The sequence below is a fragment of the Phascolarctos cinereus genome, unplaced genomic scaffold (assembly GCF_003287225.1).
Source record: "Phascolarctos cinereus isolate Bilbo 61053 unplaced genomic scaffold, phaCin_HiC Scaffold_8;HRSCAF=390, whole genome shotgun sequence".
Lineage (NCBI taxonomy): Eukaryota > Metazoa > Chordata > Mammalia > Diprotodontia > Phascolarctidae > Phascolarctos > Phascolarctos cinereus.
In genome coordinates this window covers 9,528,794-9,551,836 of record NW_027556291.1, presented here as the reverse complement: position 1 = coordinate 9,551,836, position 23,043 = coordinate 9,528,794, and the positions used below count along the sequence as shown (strand labels likewise).

General features: G+C 43.8%; 1 protein-coding gene across 2 annotated transcripts in view; it reads right to left on the bottom strand.

Annotated features, from left to right (window-relative positions):
- NOX1 (NADPH oxidase 1) overlaps positions 1–17,327 on the bottom strand; it is a 36,059-nt gene extending 18,732 nt beyond the window's left edge. Inside the window, exon 1 of one of the 2 annotated variants that reach the window (XM_078147739.1) lies at positions 17,223–17,327. Coding sequence is in view for 1 of the 2 variants with exons in the window: in XM_020963489.2 (XP_020819148.1) it covers positions 1,163–1,207 (45 nt within the window). In the remaining variant the exon portion in view is untranslated. Of the gene's footprint in view, positions 1–1,162; positions 1,363–17,222 lie in introns of those variants that run through there. The other variant, XM_020963489.2, reaches the window with a different exon arrangement.
- Between the last annotated feature and the right edge of the window lie 5,716 nt (positions 17,328–23,043).

The following is a 23,043-nucleotide window of genomic DNA, read 5'->3' as shown; positions in this document are numbered from 1 at the left end:
TGGGACACTAATGCACTGTTGGCGGAACTGTGAACTGATTCAACCATTCTCAAAAACACTTTGGAATTATGCCCAAAGGGCTGTAAAACTGTGCATAGCCTTTGACCCAGAAATACCAACACAATACTCTATACCCCAAAGAGATAAAATTAAAAGGAAAAGGACCCACATGTACAAAAATATTGATAGCAGCTCTTTTTGTGGTGGCAAAGAATTGGAAATTGAGAGGATGCCCATCCATTGGGGAATGGCTGAGCAAGTTGCGGTATATGAATGTAATGGAATACTATTGTGCTATAAGAAATGTCGACCAGGATGCTCTCAGAAAAACCTGGGAAGGCTTACCTGAATTTATGTGAAGTGAAGTGAGCAGAACCAGGAGAACATTGAACACAGTAACAGCAACATTGTGTGATGATCATATGAATGACTTAGCTCTTCTCAGCAATACAATGATCCAAGACAATTCCAAAGGACTCATGATGAAAAATGCTATCCATCTCCAAAGAAAGAACTGATGGAGTCTGAGTGCAGACTGAAGCATACTATTTTCCCGCTTTCTTTATGATTCTTGGTGGGGTTTTTTTTTGCGTGTATTTTCTTTTGCAACATGGCTACTATGGAAAATGTTTTATATTATTGCACATGTTTAATCTATATCAAATTGCTTGCCTTCTCACGGTGGAGAAAGGGGGGGAGGAAGAGAATTTAGAACTCAAAATTTTAAAAAATGAATGTTAAAAATTTTTACTCACAAGTAACTGAGAAAAAAGATAAAAAAGGAAAAAGAAATTGTCTAAGATCCTTTTTTTGGTGACACTTTGGTGAGAGAAGTATGAGTAGGACCAAAAGCAGATACTCTATTGGAGGTGGTTAAGAAGAAAGGGGGGGGGGGAGGGAATGATATGAGAAGAGACAGATCTGAAACCCAAGTATTCAGGATTTGGCTCCACTGATGTTTGTCTGGTATTTGCCTCTGCCCCTCTGGCCACCCCCAGATTTGCCCATACTAATGCACATCTTTCTCTTTACAAAGAACACCAAGAAAGTCCAGGAATGGGCCACAAATCTTCCCCCACCAAGAGTGTATCAAACACTTTCAAGTACATGGCCCCCTCTACCCTGTTAGTGTTTCTAATGAAATGACAACAGTGCCACTTACCAGAGCCACAGCTGAGAACCCGTGGTTAACCACCCAGTTCCCCATTGGATATGGATGGTCTGCAGTTTCTCTCTGGGCAGAGGAGCAAGGGAGGCCACTTGGTTTCTGTGAAGGGACTTCAGGATCTAGTGCCTGGCCAAAATACTGATGCTGCTTCTGGGTTGGGGATCTGGGTTTAAAAATGCAAGTCTTCCCAACAGTCTTCTAGGAATGAATAAGTGAATCATATATGAATCACGTGAATGAGTGAATCAGTGTTCTTCCTTGGAACAAAACTTTATCAGCTCAGGTGGAATAGCCAGCCATCTTTACAAGAACCACAGGGGTTTTCCCTGATGGGTTTTTTTTTCTACCCTTGAGGAAATAAATTTCCATTGTCTTGGCAGGTTGACTCAGTATAAGGTATCTAGGGGACGCTTCTATTTCTTTTATGGATAGATTTCCTAGGGTTCATTTCAAGAAAGGTAAATACTTGCAAAAAATTTATTTTTTAAACATTTTTTAAGAGAAAGAGGCCAGGCCTGCCGTGACATCTTCAGGGGGAGAGAACACCCCCTCCCCACAAAAAGATCTATAACAATGCAGCTCAAAGAGTTGGCTTCAACTTGGGCTCTGGGCTTGTCCTATTACTACTACTACCTTGGGTCAGCAAATTAAAAACAACAGTTTTCATCAGTTTGTCTTGGAGTGATGAGTCTGGGTGGGACCATCTTAAGATTCTAGAGCTAGAGCTGGTAGGGAGTTCAGAGGTCACTAGCTTAACCTTATCATTTTACAGAAGAGGAAATAGAAGTGAATTGTTCAAGGTCACAAAGGTAGTAAGTATCAGAGGTGAGTTCAAACTCACATCCTCTGGCAGAGGATTCCCCACTGCCCTGCCCTGTCCCGCTTTCACAAGAGACTGACTCAGAGGCTAGAATGCTGACAGTTTTATTTTACCAAGAAGAGAATACCTCAAGCTGAGTGAGTACTCCTGGCAATTCAAGCCCCTTTGAAAGCCAAATCAATGATCACATTGGACATTCTCGTGAAAAGAGAACCAAGTCAGAAAGATCTGGCTAGTTTGAAGAGCAGCATGGCTGAGTGGACCCCATCTTTTTCACTCCCAACTGTGCGATTTTAGCTTTCCTGCACTTAACAGATCTTTTTGCGTTTGGTTGGCTTTCCCTTTAAGAAACCAGGCTCCACGCCATTGGCTGTGTATATTTGTTTTGTTTTGGGTGAGGCAATTGAGGTTAAGTGACTTGCCCACAGTCACCCAGCTAGTGAGTGTGATGTGTCTGAGGTCACATTTGAACTCAGGTCTTCCTGACTCCAGGGCCAGTGCTCCATCTACTGTGGCATCACCTAGCTGCCCCAGCTGTGTATATTTGATCAAGATGGTATTACATGATCTACCATACCTCTCAGCACAATGGCATTTGTCTGGGTTATCTCACTTGACGTTACTGGTTTTGCCTCTTGTCCTCTCTGAAATCATGATTGCAACTCGTGCTTTTCTGGAATTGTCTAAGGCATGGTACATTTTCTTCCAGCACTATCTCCCCCATTTTCACTCTGTGTATGTCTTTATGTTTTAGCTCTGTTTATCACATGTAGCAAAGGGTTAGATTTTGTTTTCTCATCTATTCTCAAGAGACAGTAGAGTAAAACAGTGTGGCCTTGGGGCAGCTAGGTGGCACAGTGGATAGAGCACCGGCCCTGGAGTCAGAAGAACCTGAGTTCAAATCTGGCCTCAGACACTTGTTACCTACTAGCTGTGTGACCAAGTCACCTAACCCCATTGCCTTGAAAAAACAAAAACCCAACCCCCCCAAAAAAAACCCAAAACTAGTATGGCCTTAGGAGTCAGAGAAGTTAGTTTTGAGAGTCCTCTTTGCCCTTGATGACCTATATGACCTTGGGCAAATCACTTCCTCTCTCCCAGCTCCAAATTCCTCTTCTGTGAAATGAAGGGGTTGGCCTAGATCAGAGACATCAAGCACTGGGCAGACCCCATGTAGCCCACGAATGCTTCTCAGTGGGCCCAAACCAGATAATTAGGCAATATTTAATGAAATAAATAAAAATATAAAAATATATAGATAATACAAAATAAAACCTAGATAATATTACATTTTAAAGCTAAGTCAATATGGCCTGCAAAGATCCTTATATTATATAGATTACTGGCCCTTTTCCTATTTGAGTTTGACACCACTGGCCTAGATGAACCCTATGGTCCCTGCCAGGCCAATCCTAAAATTTGGGCTGTCAGACACCTCAGAGGCCATCTAGGTCAATCCATGCATGAACAAGAATCCTCTTATCTACAACATCCCATCAGTAGTGGTCATTGGACCTTTGCCGTAATGCTGCCCTTTCAAAGTAACTAAGGGGAACACAGTAAGGAAGTACTCAAAGCCCACAGCTTTGAAAAAGAATTTATTAACCCTCCCAAATCTCAGAATGATAGACTGTCAGAGTTGGAAGGACCATTAGAGATCTATTTCAATCATCTTCCACTATAGAGATAGAAAGAGGCCCAGAGAAGGGAAAAGATTTCCCCAAAGTGCCATTTATACAATATTTTGAAAAATAGGTCCAATTTGAAAAATATTTACAATGTATAGATTTCAAGGAGGGACAGCTAAAGAATCTAACTGTCCTACCAAAACAATCTCTCTTTGTCCAACAGGGTGTTTGTCTTAATGTTTTGGCTTGCCATTTTCTTTCATTTCATTGGGGAGTTTAATCCAGTCACATTTGATGTTAATGGTGCACTTTGTGATTTTCCCCCCACCCAATTCTATCATGTGAATTTTGTTGTGTGGCTTTGGGCAAGTCATTCAGCCTCTCTGGGAATCAGTTTCCCCATCTGTACATGGGAAAGGGGTGGGCTTGGCCTAGAATATCTCTAAAGGCCTTCCTCTAAACTTCATGTGCTTTGATTTTGTAACCAAGCTGCTAGAGCAATTGCCTCTGCACACACTCAAAGCAAATGATACAATGTATGGAAAAGGAAAACCCTTTGAAATCTTGAAGGGGTAGGCAAATGTCAGTTATTATGGGCAATGGACATAGGATTATTTACTCTGGGCAGTGCTGAGGTTACCAGCAAACACTGACTCTCCCCTTACCGTGTTTCTAGACTTCCAGGGACCCCAAAACCAAAGACCGCCCAAGTCTGCAAGCATTCCTTCTCTCTGCTTCCCCTGGCCCTTGAGGCGTGCCTCCTCTCCCCACCAACTGCCTGGTGATGTGGGGGACGCAGTGAGTGATGACACAAAGCTCGTGCACCTGTTCTTCGGTCGGCTGGGTTACTGAGAGTTCAGAGAGGCTGAGGGAGCCAGCCAAGGCGATCGCCTTTATCCGCACTCCCACCGGCCATAGGCTTAGGCCCAGATCTACTCTGATTCTCTCAGTCTCCCTGCCAACTACCAAAGGCAGAGCCACTATGGATCAGGCCCCCAGTGGGGGACCTGATTGCTTTGGGGGGTGCCCTCACTTGTTCCCTTGGCGGAACAATCACAATTTCACCTTCGTAGTAAGGTGGTACGAGGTCGAGGGTAAATTCGCCGTTACTTGCCATGACCTGTCTGTGCAGAGAAGTAGCCACAGCAGTGAAGAAAGGGAGGCGTTGTCATCTTCTGCCTCGTCGGCTTTGGCTGCTATCGGAGGTGTGGAGGCCATTACTGAAGCCATCGTGGAAGCCGTGTCCAGCAGCAGATGCTGTCGTAGCCAATCCAAGAAACAGTCACGATGCCCACGGACATCTGGCTATGGTGCCCCCAGGTGCAGAGCCTTCGGGGCCCACCCACAGCGCCCACCCTCAGGGAGACTCTCCGTTGGTGCTGCCGAAGGGTGCGGCGGTGGGGTCCCAGGCCCTGCCATCAGCCGGTAAGATTGCCGAGGTGAGGGGTGGCTGCGGTGCCACTGCTGCCCCTGCTGCCCCTTCTAACATCTCCATGTTGGATGACGATGACTGTGACAATGACTGGGAAGATGACCTAGAGGTGAGCGAGATGGAGCTCCAGGAGATAGTGAACGAGGATGGCGATGCGATCAGCGCCATCACCGAGTTGTCGAAGCCCATCAAGCAGGAGGAAGAGGAGGAGGAAGAGGAAGAAGACTCAGAATCCTCTGTAAATGCAGAGCTAGAGTTGAAGCTAGAATTTGAGCTTGACTCGGAGACAGAGGCCATGGAAGAAGAAGCCCTGCCGATGGTGCTGGCTCTACCCTGGGATAACGAAGAGGCGGTTCCTGCTGAAGCTCGAAGATCAAGCAGCTGGACCCGCCACTTATCTCTCCCAGATCTTCGAGCCGCCCACCAGATCTTGAGTGCCGTGAGCTCCGACCTGGAATCATGTTTTCCCGTGTTCCCTGACGAACCCACTGCGTTCAGTGCCAATTCAGCAAGATCTCGAATAAACCTAGATCGCCTTTGTTCCCAGCTTCAGATCTACCTTAATTACGCCCTGGAGATGTGTGGCTGGCAGATTCTTTCCCAGGTGTTATTCGGGGAGGAAGCACTCCCAGATAGCCTGCAGCACCTGCCTGTGAGAAACGTGCCCGGATCAATCGTCTACCTGAGAAGACCTATCCAGGGCCCCTGGTGCGATGGCAGCCCTGACTCCAAGAAAGATCCTGACAGCGGAGGAGGCAGTGGGGAAGGCCGCGGGGGAGGCCCCAGCCCAGGTTGTGCTGGGCCAGGTTTTTGAACTTTTAACTCAGCCATTATCAGGGTTCCCCTGAACCTGTAATGCAGAACATTATTTTACCATTTAGGTAGTAGAACCCTTTAGGCCATGGAAAACTCCAAATTCCTTAGCAAGACCCTTATCTGGCTTCTCAGGCTCCAGCCCTCAGATCATATCTCTGGAAACCTCCATTGTGAGAAAGTTTGCAGAGCATTATCATATCTACACAGAGGGAGAAGGGTGTCCTTGACCAGCCCCCCCCCAAAAAACCTCTTCCTCTTGCCAGACTTCAAAGATCCATCCCCCTCCCTGTCCTGTATACTCCCTATATAAACCCTAGCTCAACCCCTGATGGGGGCTGCTTGATTTGGATGTGAATATCCCTGGCAGCCGCGGGCTGATAAAGTCCACAATTTAAAATTAGCTTGGGTGGTCAACTCGTTAATTTCTCGGTATAACAAACCCAGCGACTTCATGTAACTGCAGAATTCATTCTCAAGGCCTCGAAACTTAACAGTTTAAACCCCATTTTTTTTTACTGGGTTCCATTTTTTCTTTCCATCTTTTCCAACTTTTAAAAATTGTACTGAATTCTACTAAAAGCTTTTAAAAATCTCATTGAAATAAAACAAATTTGGTTCATTGGAAAAAAAACTAATTTTCTTGTGTTTTTTTGTTTGTTTGTTTGTTTTATGTGAGGCAATTGGGGTTAAGTAGTGACTTGGCCAGAGTCACACAGCTAGGAAGTGTAAAATGCTAATTTTCTTAAGCACTTCCTATTTCACAAACACTAGGCATCCAAGACAAAGAGAACAGGCCTTGTACTCCAGGGAGTTACCTTTCACTGAATGGGGGTGGGGGATGGAAACTCACAGCGCGCGCGCGCGCACACACACACACACACACACACACACACAGACACACACACACACACACACACAGACACACACACACACGAAAGGTAATGGGGGAAAGAAACAATACAGGTGTATAGTAAAGACACACATATATACACAGATACTTAGAGGAAAGGTAATGGGAGGGATGGGAACGGGGGGGGGGGGGGGGGGGGGGGAGGGCAGTTTGTGATGCCTGTGCTAAGAATTCTAAAAGGCAGAGGTGAAAGGGGAGGGCATTCCAGGCCAGGGAACAGCCTGTGTTAAATGCCTGAACATGGAAGATTCAGGGTGGGGGGTGCTGGTCCTGTCTGGTTGTACTGTGAGAAGCTTAAAAGCGATAAGGATAGAGAAAATGCCGTCAGGTTAAGCACTTTAAAATACACTTCGAAGAGCATTACCTGCTTATTCTGTGCTAAGTGATGGGAAAACAGAGACAAAATAATAAACAGTCCCTGACCTCAATGAAGGGGCAGAGGGGGCTGGGGCAAGGGGAGGTGATCCAGAGGGGAAGGAATAAGCTTTTACATACAGTGTTCTACATGTCAAGTCCTTTTTTTTTTTAATTTGATCTCATTTGATCCTTGAAACAACCCCAAAAGGTATTAGGTGCTATTATTATCCCCATTTTACAAATGAGGAAACTGAGGCAAGCAGAGGTTAAAATGATTTGCCCAGGGCCACACAGCTAGTAAGTGTCTGAAGCTAGATTTCAACTCAGGTCTTGTCACCAGGCCTGTTGCTCTATATACTATGGTACCACCAGCTGCCTCAATGAGCTTATATTTCGTTGATGGGGAAGACAATTTGTACATATAAAATTAAATCCCAAACATCCAAAGTTCTGAGTGGGGGACACAGGGATTATATAAGTTAATGGGAGAAGGGTAGAATGAGACAGGGATGTGAGTAAGAGAGAGAGGGGAATGGGGGCTAGGGAAGGCAGCTTTCCTCAGCCCAAGTGTGAGTAACCTCTGAGATTGTCCTTTCTATCACATAACTGTGCCTTGGAAGCCAGACCACAAGGGGCTGAGAGGTGAATTAGTGATGAGAAAGGGGAGGCAGCCAGTGTAGACAGCTCTTTCAAGGAGGTGGCCAGTCAAAGCTGCTCTGGAATGGAAGGGCTCAAGTGAAGGCTTTTTGATGATGGGGGAAACTGAGGCCCTTTTGTAGGCAGCTGGGCAGAGGCCAGTGGATAGGAAGGAGAAATGAAATGACAAATGAGGCCCAACTCTGAAAGGAGACCCTGGGGAAGGGCTCAAGGGCCCAAATCCAGGGGCCAGCTCTTGTTGACATGGAAAAGGAACACTTCCTCAGAGGAGAGAGCTGAGGAGGAGAGGAAAAAGAAGAGGTCTCAGAGAAGTGCAAAGGTGTCAGTCAGCATTTACCTCATCATCTCTTCTACCTTTTGTTGCGTCATGGACACCTTTAACAGTCTGCTAAAGCCTATGGACCCCTTCATGTAAGAATGCTTATAAAATACGTAGGATTACAAAGTAAACTAATCTTATTGAAATCGTTATCAAAAGAGAGATTTCAAGAAACCAGGTTCACAGACTGCAGGCTAAGAAGCCCTGCCCTCCATCTTGGGGCCCACATCACTCAGGGCTAATACCCCTTTTCTTCTCCAAGATGTTAGTGGGTCACAATGTCTACAAATAATAATAACCGACATTTTAATGGCACCCTAAAGTTGACAAAGTGCTTTCCAGACCATCTCATAGGATTTTACAACCAAGGCCTTCTGCCTCCAAATCCAGAACTCCATAATGATGAGGCAGCTGTGAATGAGGAATCATTAACACTCAGTCTTCTCCATGGCTTAGGTCCAACTCCTCATGTTATTTTCATATGCTTGTGTCCTCGTCCAGCCCTTGGCAGGCCTTGGCCTGCCCACTAGAGGTGAACCCAGGTTTGCAAAGGATGTTGGCATGAGTCCTCCATTTCTAGAGGCTCAGCATCTGTTGATGGGATCGATAATGAATACAAAAGCAGCAGGCCAGAGCAGTTGCAACCATCATGTGGGTAAGCACCAATCGGAGCTTTTTCTGGGGGAGCGCTTGTGGTCTGCAAACAGTATTGCCCATGCTAATCACCCTTTAAAGCCCCAAGTCCTCTGCCAAAGCCTTCCCTGACTGAATACTTACTGTCCCTAAGGAACCTTTCCATCTTACAGCGTGCAGCCTCAGACACATAACACTCACTTAGCCGAGTGACTCTGGGCAAGTCATTTAACCTCAATTGCCTCACCAAAAAAAAAAAAAGTCCATCTTACAGGGTAGTAACCTGAGGCTCTGACTCCCCGTGACCACATAGTCAGGTCACATTTGAGCTCGCCTCTGGAACTGGGCCTCCTGCCTCTAAACCTTTCAGAGAAAACAGGAATTGGGAAAACTGCCACTCCTTGAAATGGGCTTGCCTGAACTATGGTCCCTTTCATTTAAAGAGGACTCTGTTCCTCAAGGGAAAGAGTCAAATACAATCACAGCAGGAAGAAACCCCCCAAATTCCCAAAGCCTTATGCTGAGCCAAGATGAAAGGCAAAGCTTCTATTTCATTGTGTAAACATGAAAGATTCTTCAAGAAGTATGAGAATCAACATTCATCTCCCATCTTGGGCTGGTAGCTCTAAAGAGGCTTCTTTCACATTTCTAGCGTTGAAATTGGTGCCTGCAGATGTTGTCTTGACCATCTCCATGCCCCAAACCCATTACAGACCATCAATGATGCTGATGCTAACGATGCAGTTAGATTTTGCTTTAATCACAATCACTCAGTTGTATAGCGCTTTAATCACTACAATAACACATTTGTGTAGCATTTGACCAATAAAGACTCATATTTACATAGCTCTTTAGGGTTTACAAGTATCTTCCATAAAGCATTTGCCTTGATTCTCACCTCTGAGTGAAATCCTACAGAGATCAAAGATTATTGCCTCCCTTTTTTAGAGGAGGAAACTGAGGTATTATGACTCCTCTGTGGTCCTATAGCTACTAGGTGTCAGAGAGGGGATTGGGAACCAAGATCCACAGGTCAGCCTCAGCTGCCTCCAGCTTTGAGCCTTGCAAAGCTCTTAGTGAACATTATCACATCTTTCTTGCTTGCTTTTTTTTTTCCAGACAGCTCTAAGGTGAAGATTTGACCACCTCCCTCACTGTAATACAGAACATTATTTTGCCATTTAGGTAGTAGGGCCCTTCAAGCCATGGAAAGCAAAAGTTGGTGCTTAATCTTGCCCCAGACCTCTTTCCTCCTAAATCTAAACAACAGTGAAATGTACTCTGGCATAGCTCAGCATAGCCGTACCTCCAACGCAAATGGATAAGAAAGCTTGCAACATAATTGCTTTAGATAATTATGTTTACACCAGAGACCAGGACACCTGGTCTGGTTTGTGTGATCTCTGACCTGTAATGATGGGGTGCTCGGGTGCTTGTGCTTGTACTTGTGCCCCAATTTCTCCCTAGTCTCAGAAATACTGTCTCTGACAACCACTCCCCAGCCCAAGGACACTGTGCCTAGCAGTATTCATGCATGGGCCTCGGCATGACCTTTATCTGTCTGCCTGGTACAGCTACACAGAGCTGGGCTGGAAGCCTCCCAATTCCTCAGTAAGTTCCTGTGTTGTGATAAAGCTTTCCCTTGTTGCAGAGCATTCTCTCATCAAGACAGAGGGAGAGGGGTGTCCTTGGCCAGCCCAAGGACTCTTCCTCCTGCCAGACTCCAAAGATCCATCCCCCTCCCTGTCCGGTATACTCCCTGTACTTTCCCATCCATAGCCCCCAAAGACACCTGCACCTTTGGATTACCTCATCAGTGTTCCTGGCATTTCTTTCTCATGCTCTTTTCCATATAAACCCTAGCTCGACCCCTGAGGGGGGCTGCTTGATTTGGATGTGCATACCCCTTGCAGCTGCACGCTAATAAAATCCACATCTTAAATTACATCTGGGTCTTGCTTCCTGATTTCTCAGTACAACAACTTACCCAGCTAAGTCTTGCAGGCTGGGGCTCAGCTTAGCATTTTGGCCTTTCCTTAACTGGTTGGTTCACTCTGGAAGGGAGCTCCTCTTCCCACATGGGAGCAATCTAGCTCTGCACCTGAGGGTAGGTGGAGGCTCACTCAGCAGAAGTCTTTCAGAAGAGATAGCAGGTGTGAGGTAGGTAAGGAATTTAGGAAGCCTCTCCTGGGGCTGTGCTTCCTCAGGCTCTAACCTTCCACTGTCCCCAGTTACAATCCCAGCCAGAGTGGGAAGGGTTGGAGAACACTTGGGTGGAATGATAGATGACATTTTATATTTTATTTTGAAAAATGATCTACAATAAAACGTCAGACATGATGGATGCCCTGGTTGGTTTTATCAAGTGGCTATTTTTCCTCTTGCTTTTCTATTCTCTGTTCCAAGGGAGGGTTCACTGGACTACATGGCAAGGGGAGAGGCATCAGAGATCACCATAAAATATATGTTTAAAATACTTTTAAATAACTTTCTAAAAATGAATTGGCTCTACAAAAATGGAAAATTACAGGATCATAAGAAATTCCAAATATGAGAAAGTCAGAGAAAGATGGGAAGCCTTGTACAAAACTACATAAAAGGAAGTGAGCAGAAGCAGGAGGAGGATATGCAAATAACCATGGTGTAAAAGAAAAGAACAATAAAGTGCAGGTTAATGCTGTGTAATTGCTCTTGGCTCCAGAAAAGAAATAAGGAAATGGAATATCTTTCTTTCTTTCCTTAGAGACAAGGCTGTGGATCCACAAATGATAGATTCACTTAGCTATTTTTCTTTTTATAAGAAGAGACTCCCTGGATGGCTGGCCAGGGAGCAAGAGTTGGGGGCGGGGAGGGCAATAATATCCAGAAATTATTATGATATAAAAATAAAAGGTATCAATAAGGCTGAAAAAAAAATCATCTGCAAGCTTGGTGCAATGGCTAGAGTACTAGACTAGAAGTCAAGACAAACTGAGTTTTCCTTGCCTCAGATACTAGCTGTGTGACTCTAGGCAAGTCACTTAACCTCTCTGTGCCTCAGTTTTTGCATCTGTAAAATGGGGCAATAGCACCTAACTCACAGGGTTGTTATGTGCTTTGTAAAGTTCTACGTTCAATATAGATGTTAGTTATTGCTGTTCTTATTACTAGCTCACTTCAAGGAAAGGAGGTGGAAGCTCACAATAGCCATATGAAAAAATGCACCAAATCACTAATAATTACATAAATGGAAATCAGAACAACTCTAAGATTCTACCTCACACCCATCAGATTAACAAAGTGGACCGAAAAAAAGGAAAATGATAAATGTTGGAGGGGATTCAGGAAGACAGGCACATTAATGCGTTATAGGTAGAGTTGGGAATTGGTCCTGTCATTCTGGAATGATTTCCCCAAAGGTCCTCAAACTGTGATACCACTATTAGGCCTATGCCCTCAAGAGATCAAAGGATGAAAAAAAGGCCCATATATACATACCCGATGTATACAAATATACTTGTAGCAGCTCTTTTTGAATGTGGCATAAAAAAAGAAAAGAAAAGAAAACTAAGGGGGTGCCCATCTATTCAGGAATGGCTGAGCAAATTATGGAATATGAATGAAGTAATCGAGTACTATTGCATTGTAAGAAATGATGAAAGGGATGATTTCAGATAGAGTTGGGCTCTAGAGAATCAACTAAAGATTAATTGAAACAGTTAATAACTTCAATAAATTTGTAGGCTACAAAATACAGCTATATAAACCATCAGCAGGAAGAGGCAGAAAGAGAAATTCCATTCAAAATGACTACAAGAGGTATAAAACACTGGGGAGTCTACCTACCACAGAACACAGAGGAACTAGACGAATGCAATTATGACTCCTTTTTGCAGAAATAAAGACAGACTTAATTAAAGAAAAACGAGTAGTTCATGGGTAGGCTAAGTCAATGTTGTTGTTGTTTAAAACAAGAAGTCAATATGATGAAAATGACAATACTACCTACATTAATATACTCAGTGTCATACCAATCAAATAAAAAATATTATTTTATAGAGCTGTTAACATAATAATGAAATTTATCTGGAGGCACAAAATGTCAAAAACCTCAAGGGAAACAATGAAAAAAAAGGTAGGAAGGAGGGGGGCCTGGCAATTCCACATCTCCAACTATACAACAAAGCAGTGATCTTTAAAATGATCTGTACTAATTAAAAAGTAGAGAAGTCAATCAGTGGAACAAATTAGGGATACAATATACAGAAGCAGATGAACCCACAACAACTGTAGCAGAAACAAAGGAAATTATTGGAAACTTTTGCCCAATTATATACTAAAAATCACCTGATAATTTAGAGGCAATGGTGAATACTTACAAAATATAAAATACTCATGGGGCAGCTAGGTGGCGCAGTGAATAGAGCTCTGGCCTTGGAGTCAGGAAGACCTGAGTTCAAATCCAACATCAGACACTTAACACTTACTAGCTGTGTGACCCTGGGCAAGTCACTTAACCCCAATTGCCTCACCAAAAATAAAAAAAAATACTCAGATTAATCAAAAATAATAGAGAATTTAATATCAGAAAAAGAAACTGGATAAGCTATAAATGAACTCTCAAAGGAAATATTCTAGAACCAGATGGATTTATAAGTGAATTTTATCAAACATTCAAAAACCAATTAATTCCAACATGACAGAAACGGTTTGCAATAATAGAGGGGGAAAGCGCCCTTCAGATCTCTTTCTATGATACAAATATGCTCTTGATATCTATATAAGGGAAAGGTGAAGGAGAAAAGGACAATTATAAATATATATCTCTAATGAACATTGATGCAAAAGGTTTTTTTGTAAATAGTATTTCAGTTTTTTCAATTACACATAAAGATAGTTTTCAACATTCATTTTTTATAAGATTTTGAATTCCAAATTTTTTCTCCCTCCCTTCCTCCCATCCCCCCTCCCCAAGAGGGCAAGCAATCTGATATAGGTATACATGTTCAATCATGTTAAACATTATTTCCACATTAGTCATACTGTGAAAAGAAGAAATAGAACAATAGGGAAAAACCACACAAAATTTTAAAAAGCATAAACAGGATGCTTTGATCTACATTTGGACTCCATAGTTCTTTCTCTGGATGTGGATAGCATTTTCCACCATGAGTCTTTTGGAATTGTCTTAGATCATTGTATTGCTGAAAAGAGCTAAGTCAGTCATAGTTGATCATCACACAATGTTGCTGTTACGGTATACAGTGTTCTTCTGGTTTCGCTCACTTTACTCCGCATCAGTTCATGTAAGTCTTCCCAGTTTTTTTCTGAGACCATCCTGTTCATCATTTCTTACAGCACAGTAGTATTCTATCACTATCACATGCCACACCTTGTTCAGCCATTCCCCAATTGATGGGCATTCCTTCAATTTCCAATTCTTTGCTACCACAAAAAGAGCAATACAAAAATTTTAAATGAAATAGTAGCAAATAGGCTATAATCACATCTTAGAGAGATTCTACCCTATGCATAGGTTGGATTTATACCAGGAATGCAGGGTTGGTTCAACATAAAGAAGTCTATAAACAGGATAAATAATAAAACCACAGGATTAAATTAATAGATGCTGAAAAGGCTTTTGGTAAAATCCTCCACCCATTTCTGTTAACACACACAAACACACACACTAAAAACCACAGGAATAAACAAACCTTTCTTTGCTATAGTAAATAAGCTCTATCTAACACCAAGAGCAAATATGTGCAATGAAGAATATAATAAAATAAGAGTTGAAGCAAGGATGCCAACTATCACCACTATTGCTTAATATAGTGCTAGAAATGCTAGCTGTGTCAATAAGACATGAAAAAGAAGTTGAAAGGATAGTATAAGCAAAGAAGAAATAAAATGATCACTTTTTTAGTAGATGATGATCAAGATTTACTTAGAAACCCTAGAGTCAACCAAAAATTAATTGAAATAGTTAACAACTTTAGCAAAGCTGAGGATAAATAAAATAAATCCACACAACTCATCAGTGTTTCTGTATATTACCAACAAAACCCAGTGGGAAGAGATGGAAAGAGATGGAAAAGATGGAAAGAGAAATTTCTTTCAAAATAATTAGAGAAGGTATAAAATACTTGTGAGTCTACCTACCAAGACTCATACACGCACTGTGTGGCTCCAACTATGAAACATTTCTGGCAGAAATAAAGGCCGACCTGAATAGTTGGAGAAGTATCAATTACTCATGGGTAGATCAAACCAATATAATAAAAATGTTGCTACCTAAATTAATTTATTCAGTGCCATGCCAAACTAATGAAGGATCACTTTAGAGAAGTAGAAAAAAATAACAACAAAATTAATCTGAAGGCAAATAAGGTCAAGTCTCGAAGGGAAATAATGAAAAAAAAAAGAAGAAGGAAGGAGGCTTGGCAATTTCATACGTTCAACTATACTACAAAGCAATAATCATCAAAATAATTTAATACTGATCACAAAATAAAGAGGTCAATCAGTGGAACATACAGAGGCAATGAATACTAAGAACTATAATGTTTGGTAAATTCAAAGGCTCCAGTAAAAGGAGAATGACTCAGAATTTGACAAAAACTGGAAATACTGGCTGGCAGTTTGGCAGAAATTAGGCATAGACCAATATCCTACGCGATTTTACCAAGATAAACTCTAAATAGATGTACAACTTAATCATAAAAGTTGACATCATAAGCAAATTAGAGGAACCAGGAAATAATAAACCTTTCCAACCTATGAACAGGGTAAGAGTTCATAAATACACAAGTGACAGAGGATCACAAAACGTGAAATGGACAATTTTGATAACATAAAGTTAAAAAACATTATTTTACACCAGCCAAATCTAATACAATTAAAATTAGAGAGGAAACTAGTTGGGTGTGGAATTTTGCTGTGCGGTTCTCTGATAAAGGTCTCATTTCTAAGATATATGAGGAATGGATTCAAACTTATATGAAGGTGAGCCATTTCCCAATGGATAAATGGTCAAAGGATATAAGCAGGTAGTTTTTAAAGGAAGAAATCCAAGCTTTCAATAGTTATATGAAAAAATGCTCTGTCACTAGTTATTAGAGAAATACAAATAAAAGTAACTGACTTTTCTACCTCACACGCATCAGATTGACAAATTTGACAAGAAAGGAAAAGAAGAAATGTTGGAGGAACTGTGGGAAAACAGGTACATTGATACAATGTTGGTGGAGGTGTCATTCTGGAAAGCAGTTTGGAACTATGCCCCCAAAGGCACTAAATTGTGCATACCCTTTGCCTCAGCTATACTGCTAGTAGTCCTATACCCTACAGAGATCCAAGAAAGAGGAAAAGTTCCCAAAAGTACCAAAAAACACTCTAACAGCTCTTTTTGTAGTGACAAATAACTGGAAAGTAAGAAGGTGCTTTCTCATCAATTGAGGATTGTCTGAACAAATTCTGGTATATAAATGTAATGGAATGCTATAGTGCTCTAAGAAATGACAAAAGTAAAATCTGAGAAGGCTTGTATGAAATGACATACAATGAAATGAGCAAAACCCGGAAAATAATTTATGCTCTAACAACATCATAAAGAAAAACAGCTTTGATAGGCTTAAAAACTCTGATCAATAAAAGAATGAGGCTGATGATGAAACATGCCACCCGCCTCCTGAAAAGAGAGATCAGGGTGCAGAATGAGACATGCATTTTTTTTAACATGGCCAATGTGGGAATTTGTTTTGCTTGAATATACAGATTGATTACAGGGGTTTTGTTTTTCTTTTTCCAATGGAGGAAGATGGGGAGATGGGAGGAAGAAAAAATATATGTTTGTTAATTTAAAAAATTAATTTTTTTTTAAGAAGAAAAGGAATGGAATTGTAGGGAGGTCAGTATTCCTCCCCCCCTCCCCTGCCCCACAACTGGATTTCCAGGCAAAGACCTCGAAAAGAACAGGCCAAAGAGCACTTGCTCTCTGGGCAGAGGAAACTAGACAAGTCCACAATGTTTGTGATTTACCCACATTGGTACAAAGCAAGTCAGGCAAATTCTATGAACCAATGCAGCCTCAGGCAGGCCCAGGTGTCCCTTTCACATCAACATCCCTGATGTTCACGGGAGTACTGGGTCCCTAAAACTTGGACTCAGTCAAAGGGCCGCACTTGAGGACCTAGAGGGCCACATGTAGCCTCGAGGCCGCGGGTTCCCCACTCCTGGCTCTGGACCCTCCGGGAGCCCAGCCTCCCCAGGCTAGAGCTCACGGCTCTGTGGACTCTCTCAGCCGCCTGCTCCCACTGGGGCAGATTCTTTTCTCTTCAAGACAGGAAGCAGCAAACACCTCCTCTCAGGCTTGGCTGGTTAGGAACCAGCCTGCAATCACATCACAGGGAAGCGAAGACAAGAGGGCTCCAGGCTGGGGGAAAGGGGGGGTTAGTGAAACAGTTCCAGGCAAGGGGTGCAGACCAGATCTGGGAAAGCGTACCTTTTGTCCCAGCCTCCCCAGACAGTTTGTCTTGTACTTCCTTCCAGAGCTCGCCTCTTTCTCTTCATGGGGTCCCCTCCACCCCCACAGGCAGCCTTGATGGGCTGACGTTCAGCCTTCTCCCGGGATGACAGAAGGAAGCTGGACAAGATGGCCCCTCCACGGGCCCGCCTTTTACAAGCAAGGCCAATGACTCTCAGAGGGGTGAACAGATGGATCTGAGTGGCAGGCAGCACCAGGATCCCAAGGCAGGTCCTCTGACCTCAGGTCAGTGCAGCTGGCAACATTCCTTTGCTCCAAAATTAGGCTCATCTTCCTTCCTTTCTCCTCCTTGTCCTCTTCCTCCTCCTCCCTCTGCACTCAGACAAATAAGGCAGTTCATGTGAACCCACTGCAAAACTCAAGGCAATATTGGGAATTAGGAGACCTGTATATGTCATGAACTGGCTGTGGGACCTTGGCTTTATTTAATTTTTTGGAATCTCACTTGCTCATCTGTAAAATGGGCATCATGTATGCATGCACGCATCTGGAGGGTTGAGGTGCGGTATGTGCTGTGTTATCACTAAGATTGGCCACGGGAGGGTGCCAGTACCAAAGAAGGAGAGAGAAAGTATGCAGAGGAAAGGTTTCTCTGGGGCAATCACTTCAGCGTGGAGGGAGTTGGGGCCTCCTGGAGGATTGGTTTCAAAGTTAGAAGTGACGAACAGGAAACAAATGCTTTGGGGAAGTGTAAACGATTTGTTGAACATCTGGTCTCTGCCTCAGTGTGGGGGAAAATCTGGCCCTTGTAGCACAAGTGCAAAAGAGATCATGTGAACAGCAGAGGCAGCTGGGGGTGTCGCCTTTCTCGGCTAGGAAGGAGTCAGAGCTGCCCATGCTCAGGCAGCTGGCCAGGTCCACACAGAGGTTTGCATTCCAGCCACCCCGGTTGGAAACAGAATGTCAGAGTCTCTATTGGAAGGGACCTAAGCAGCGATGCAGTTCAACCCATAGCCTCAGGAGAATGCGCTCATGTTCCCCCTGTCTCCTCTCCCACAGGCTAATCACACCCATGTCTTTCATCTACTCGTAAGGACTTAGGCCCTTCCTCAGCCTGGTCCTACTCCTCCCTCTGTTCTCCAGCTTTTCAATGTCTTTCACAAACCCTGGAACCCACAACAGCACAGCGATGCACATGTGGTCTAACACTGGGAGCATCACGTCCACTGCCCAGGATCCTATTAGCCTGGGCTAGGGGTCGAGGTGGGGGTAGCTGTCAGGTTGCACTGTGGATTCATATTTAGCTCACTCGCACTCTGATCTTTTGCAGACGAACTGCTCTGTAAGCCTCTCTCAGGCCTCCCCCTCCCCCCTATATCCTGCATGTCTAAAGTTGAGTTTTGGAACCCAAGTGGGAGATTTTTTTCTTTTATCCCTTTATCCTTTCCTCTTACTCCAGTCAGCTCAATGCTCCCCACCTCCTTACTGTGGCAACACTTGAGATGCAGAACCAGACATGCAATTTTGGAAATGACCAACGTGGGGATTTCTTTCGTTGTGCTATGCATATTCGTTATGGGGAATTTCTTTTCTTTTTTTATTGTTCAGTGAGGAAGTAGGAGAGATAGTAAATGCTTGCTAAATTAATTGATTGATTGATTAATCATTAAAAAAGACTTTAGGCTAATGTTCTAGCCTCTTGGATCCTGACTGTCATTCAGTGGGTTTCTAACCCACTGGCTTTGTGTCACACGTAAACTGGATGAGCAAACAATCTGTGCTTTTGTCAATAAAAAATATGAAACGATACAAAGTCAAACATGGGACTCGCTATGGGAAACTATGGAAAACTCCAGTCAAGTTGACATTGAACCTGGCCAGCATCAGGATGCTGAAGGACCTTGACACCATGCCATCGGGACCGACTGTGAAACTAGTGATGTTCGCTCCTGGAGAAGATAAGGTTTGGGACGGCGTGAGAGCCGGCTTTTATTTCTGAAAATTTCTAACCTTAACACCAAATGAAACGTATATTTTCCTATGCATTGTAGTATTTGAAACTGCAAATCTCTTATGTAGAGCTGACATATATTTATATTTGTATATATAAATTGAGCCTTTAGCTTTCAAAAACTGTTCTGCTTGTCTGTGATTTAAAAAAATGCTTTGATGATCTTCCTTCCTTGTATAATCCTGACTGTGGCTCCTTGATATCTGAACTGTTTGTTTTTGGCTGCTTGCAGTCTTTTCTCCTTGATCTGGGAGGTCTGGAATTTGGCTATAATATTCCTGGGAGTTTTCATTTTAGGATTTCTTTCAGGAGGTGATCAGTGGATTCTTTAAATTTCTATAACTCTTCCCAATTTTTCCTCTACCTCTTACTGGATTTTTTTTTTTTAATTTGGTTAGGCAATGGGGTTAAGTGACTTGCCCAGGGTCACACAGCTAATAAATGTTATGTGTCTGAGGCTGGATTTGAACTCAGGTCCTCTTGAATCCAGGGCTGGTGCTCTATCCACTGCGCCACCTAGCTGCCCCCTTTTACTTGATTTTTAAAATCCTTTCTGAGCTCTTCCATGGCCTGAGACCAATTCATAATTTTTTTTGAGGCTTTGGATGCAGGAATTTTGACTTTGTTGTCTTTTTCTGAGTGTGTGTTTTGATCTTCCTTGTCACCATAGTAACTTTCTATGGTCAGAATTTTTTCTGTTGTTTGCTCATTTCCTAGCCTATTTCTTGACTTTTAACTCTGTGCTAAAGTGGGGCTCTGCTTCCCAAGTGGAGGGGGCACTGTCCCAAGCTTCAGGTTTTTTGTGCAGCTGTTTTCAGCGGTAATTCTGGGGACCTGTCCAAGGTGGCATGATCTAGGGCAGAGGTGGGGAACATGTGGCCTCAAGGCCACATGTGACCTTCTAGGTCCTTGGGTGCAGCCTTTTGACTGAGTTCAAGTTTTACAAAACAAATCCTTTCATATGAAGGGGATTTGTTCTGTGAAGTTTGGATTGAACCAAAGGGTTGAGGCTGAAGGTTCCCCACCTCTGTTCTAGAGAAGTGTGTTTATTGCTCTCCTGTACCATGCACTGGCTTGTGAGCAACCACAAGCAGTCTTTTCAGCCCTGGAACTGTGACCAGGGTCCCTGCTCCCCTGCAGCCATGAGCTCTGCTGTTCTAGTGCTCCTCCTCACGCTGGGACTAAAACCCAGGACTTTGACCCAGATCCAAGTATGGGCAATGCAACAGAGTCCTGCCCCTGGTGCCAGCAAAGGGACCCTTGTAAACGTCCTTCTGATCCATTGTCCGAGCCCCTTACCATCTGTGGGCTGAGAGCTCCAGAAGCAGCCGCTGCTCATTCAGTTGCCCGAGGCCTGCTCCTGGTTTGCTGGGGCCTGGTCTGTCTCAGCCTGTGCTCCTCTCTTACCCAGGTGCGACAGACTTTTCCTGCTGACCTTCTAAGTTGTCTTAGGCTGGAAATTTGTTTCAGTGCATCTTTTTGTGGGTTCTGCCGCTCCAGAATTGGTTTAGAGTCATTGTTTAAAGGTCTTTGGAGGAGTTTGGGGGAGAGCTCAGGTGAGTCCCTGCCTTTACTCCACCATCTTGGTTCTGCCTCCTCTCTCTCTCTCTCTCTCTCTCTCTCTCTCTCTCTCCTGTCTTATCCCCCTTCCAACCCTCCATTCCCACCTTTATTTAACAAAAAGAAAAGAAAATTAAAACGAAGCCTTTCTAACAAACCAGCAGAGTCAAGCAAAACAAACTTCCCCAATGGCCACGTGACAGTGACACCATTCTGCATATGGAGTCCAGTACCTCTCCCTCAGGAAGGAATCATGGCTGGTCGTTGAAGTGATGATAGCTAGCTTTCAATATTTAAAGGGCCATCCAATGGGATGGCCTCAGAGGGCAGAAGGAGGGGAAAGGCAGACTGAGGCTGAAGGTCAGGAAATACTTCTTAACACTTAGAGCTATCTAAAAGTGAAAATGCTTCTTGCCCAAGAGAAGTCATTAAGCAGGGGCTGGGCATTGGTGGGGGATGGTGTACATGGAGGGATTCTTGGTCATGCAGGGATCAGATTGGATGCCTCCTACCTCCCTTCAGATTGCTATTCAAGGATGCTCTCCTAAAGCTCTCCTCACTTGCGCATTTCCTTTTCACCTTCAATCATATAACACCTTGCTCAATTACTTCTCAGTTTCCTTGCTCTACAACCAGACTGTAAACCCCCTGAGGGAAAAAATCTGTGGTTTCCATTCCCAATTCAACAAACATTTAAATTGCTAGTCCCCAGGGAATAGCCTGGTGGGAGTGGAGAGAATGCTGGCCAGACTCAGGAAGATCTGGGTGTGATTCCTGCCTTAGACATTTAATCGCTGTGTAACTTTGGGCAAGTGATTTAAAGCTCCCTGAGCCTCAGTTTCCCATCAGTAAAATGGGGATAGTATAACGACCTTTCTATTCTCATAAGATTGCTTGGAGGTTCAAACTGGGTATGTGAAGGAAGCCTTTTACAAGCTTCTAGGGCACATGTTAATGAAGCACCTACTTTGTTGCCAGGCGTGTTACAGATATTATTTCTTTTGATCCTCAACAACTCTGGGAGGAAGGTGCTATTATTGTCCCCATCTCAAAAGTGGAGGAAACTGAGCTTAAGTGACTTGCCCAGGGTCACACAGCAGGGCAAAAGAGAGCTCCAGACCAAAGGCTCTGGGGATATTTGGAGACAGAGTGATCACTTGAATTCAGCTTGGGGGCAGGAAGTCACACTGAGTGGGTGGTACTTGAGCTGAGCACATGCCAGGCACTGGGTGAGGGCTCATGCCAATGATCTACTGTGGGATGTGGCCTAAACAATGTAGGACAGTTTGGCTGGATCAAAGAGGGCATGATGGGGTGCTGTGGGGTTCTGGCTAGATTTTATGTTTGTGGCACCTGATTTGTCGAATTGAGACTTTTTGTCCCTCCCCCCCACCACACTTGTGCCTCCCTACCTCCAGTGCTCAATGAATAACTTGCTGAATGAATGATAGGCAGCCCATTATTTTATTATATGCTGCCCCCGTGGTGTGTTAACTTGGACAGCCTTAGCACAGCTGAATTTGCATGCTCTTAGCTGAACTCTATTAGCTCAGCATTTTTCCCAAACTCTTGGGGTCCTTCCTTCCCTCCTTGGTTCCAGGCCCAGTCACTGGCCCACACCTTTGTACTAGCTCCATTCCACTTACTGGCCTCTTACCTCATCCAGGAAAATGCTTCCCCCTGGTCCAGCATGCTACATTGGGGAGCTCATAGTGACTTCAGGCAGTGTTGGGAGATGAGGAGGTGAAGCAAAATGGGCAGAGCCTTCCTCCAAACCTCCTTCCTGCCCCACAAAACCCTGTAGCTAAACAGCTGGTTTTTCTATAGTGCTTGAAGCTGATCAAAGCACTTAACATACTATCTCTCATTTGACCCTCACAGCGACCCTGGGAGGTGATGTGTTACCTCGGAAAATTCTGGATTCAGAGTCAGAGGACGTGGATTTGAATTCTGCTGCTGCCATTTATTGCCTTATATGGCAGGCAAGCTGCTCCTGGGAGGCCCTAGATCTATGAATGGAAATCACTTCCTCTCTCTGGGCCTCAGTCTATCAAACAAGGGGCTTTGGCCAGGCCTCTGATGTCCCTTCCAGCTTCGAATCTGGTATCCGATGAGGTATCGCTGCAGGTAGAATTTTTATCCCCATTTTACAGCTAAGAAAGCTGAGGCTCAAAAAGACTAAGTGACTTGACTGGCCAGTGTCACCAAGACATGATGCGGTTTCATTGGTATCAAAGCTTACTCTGGTCTCAACCTCCTCATCTCTAC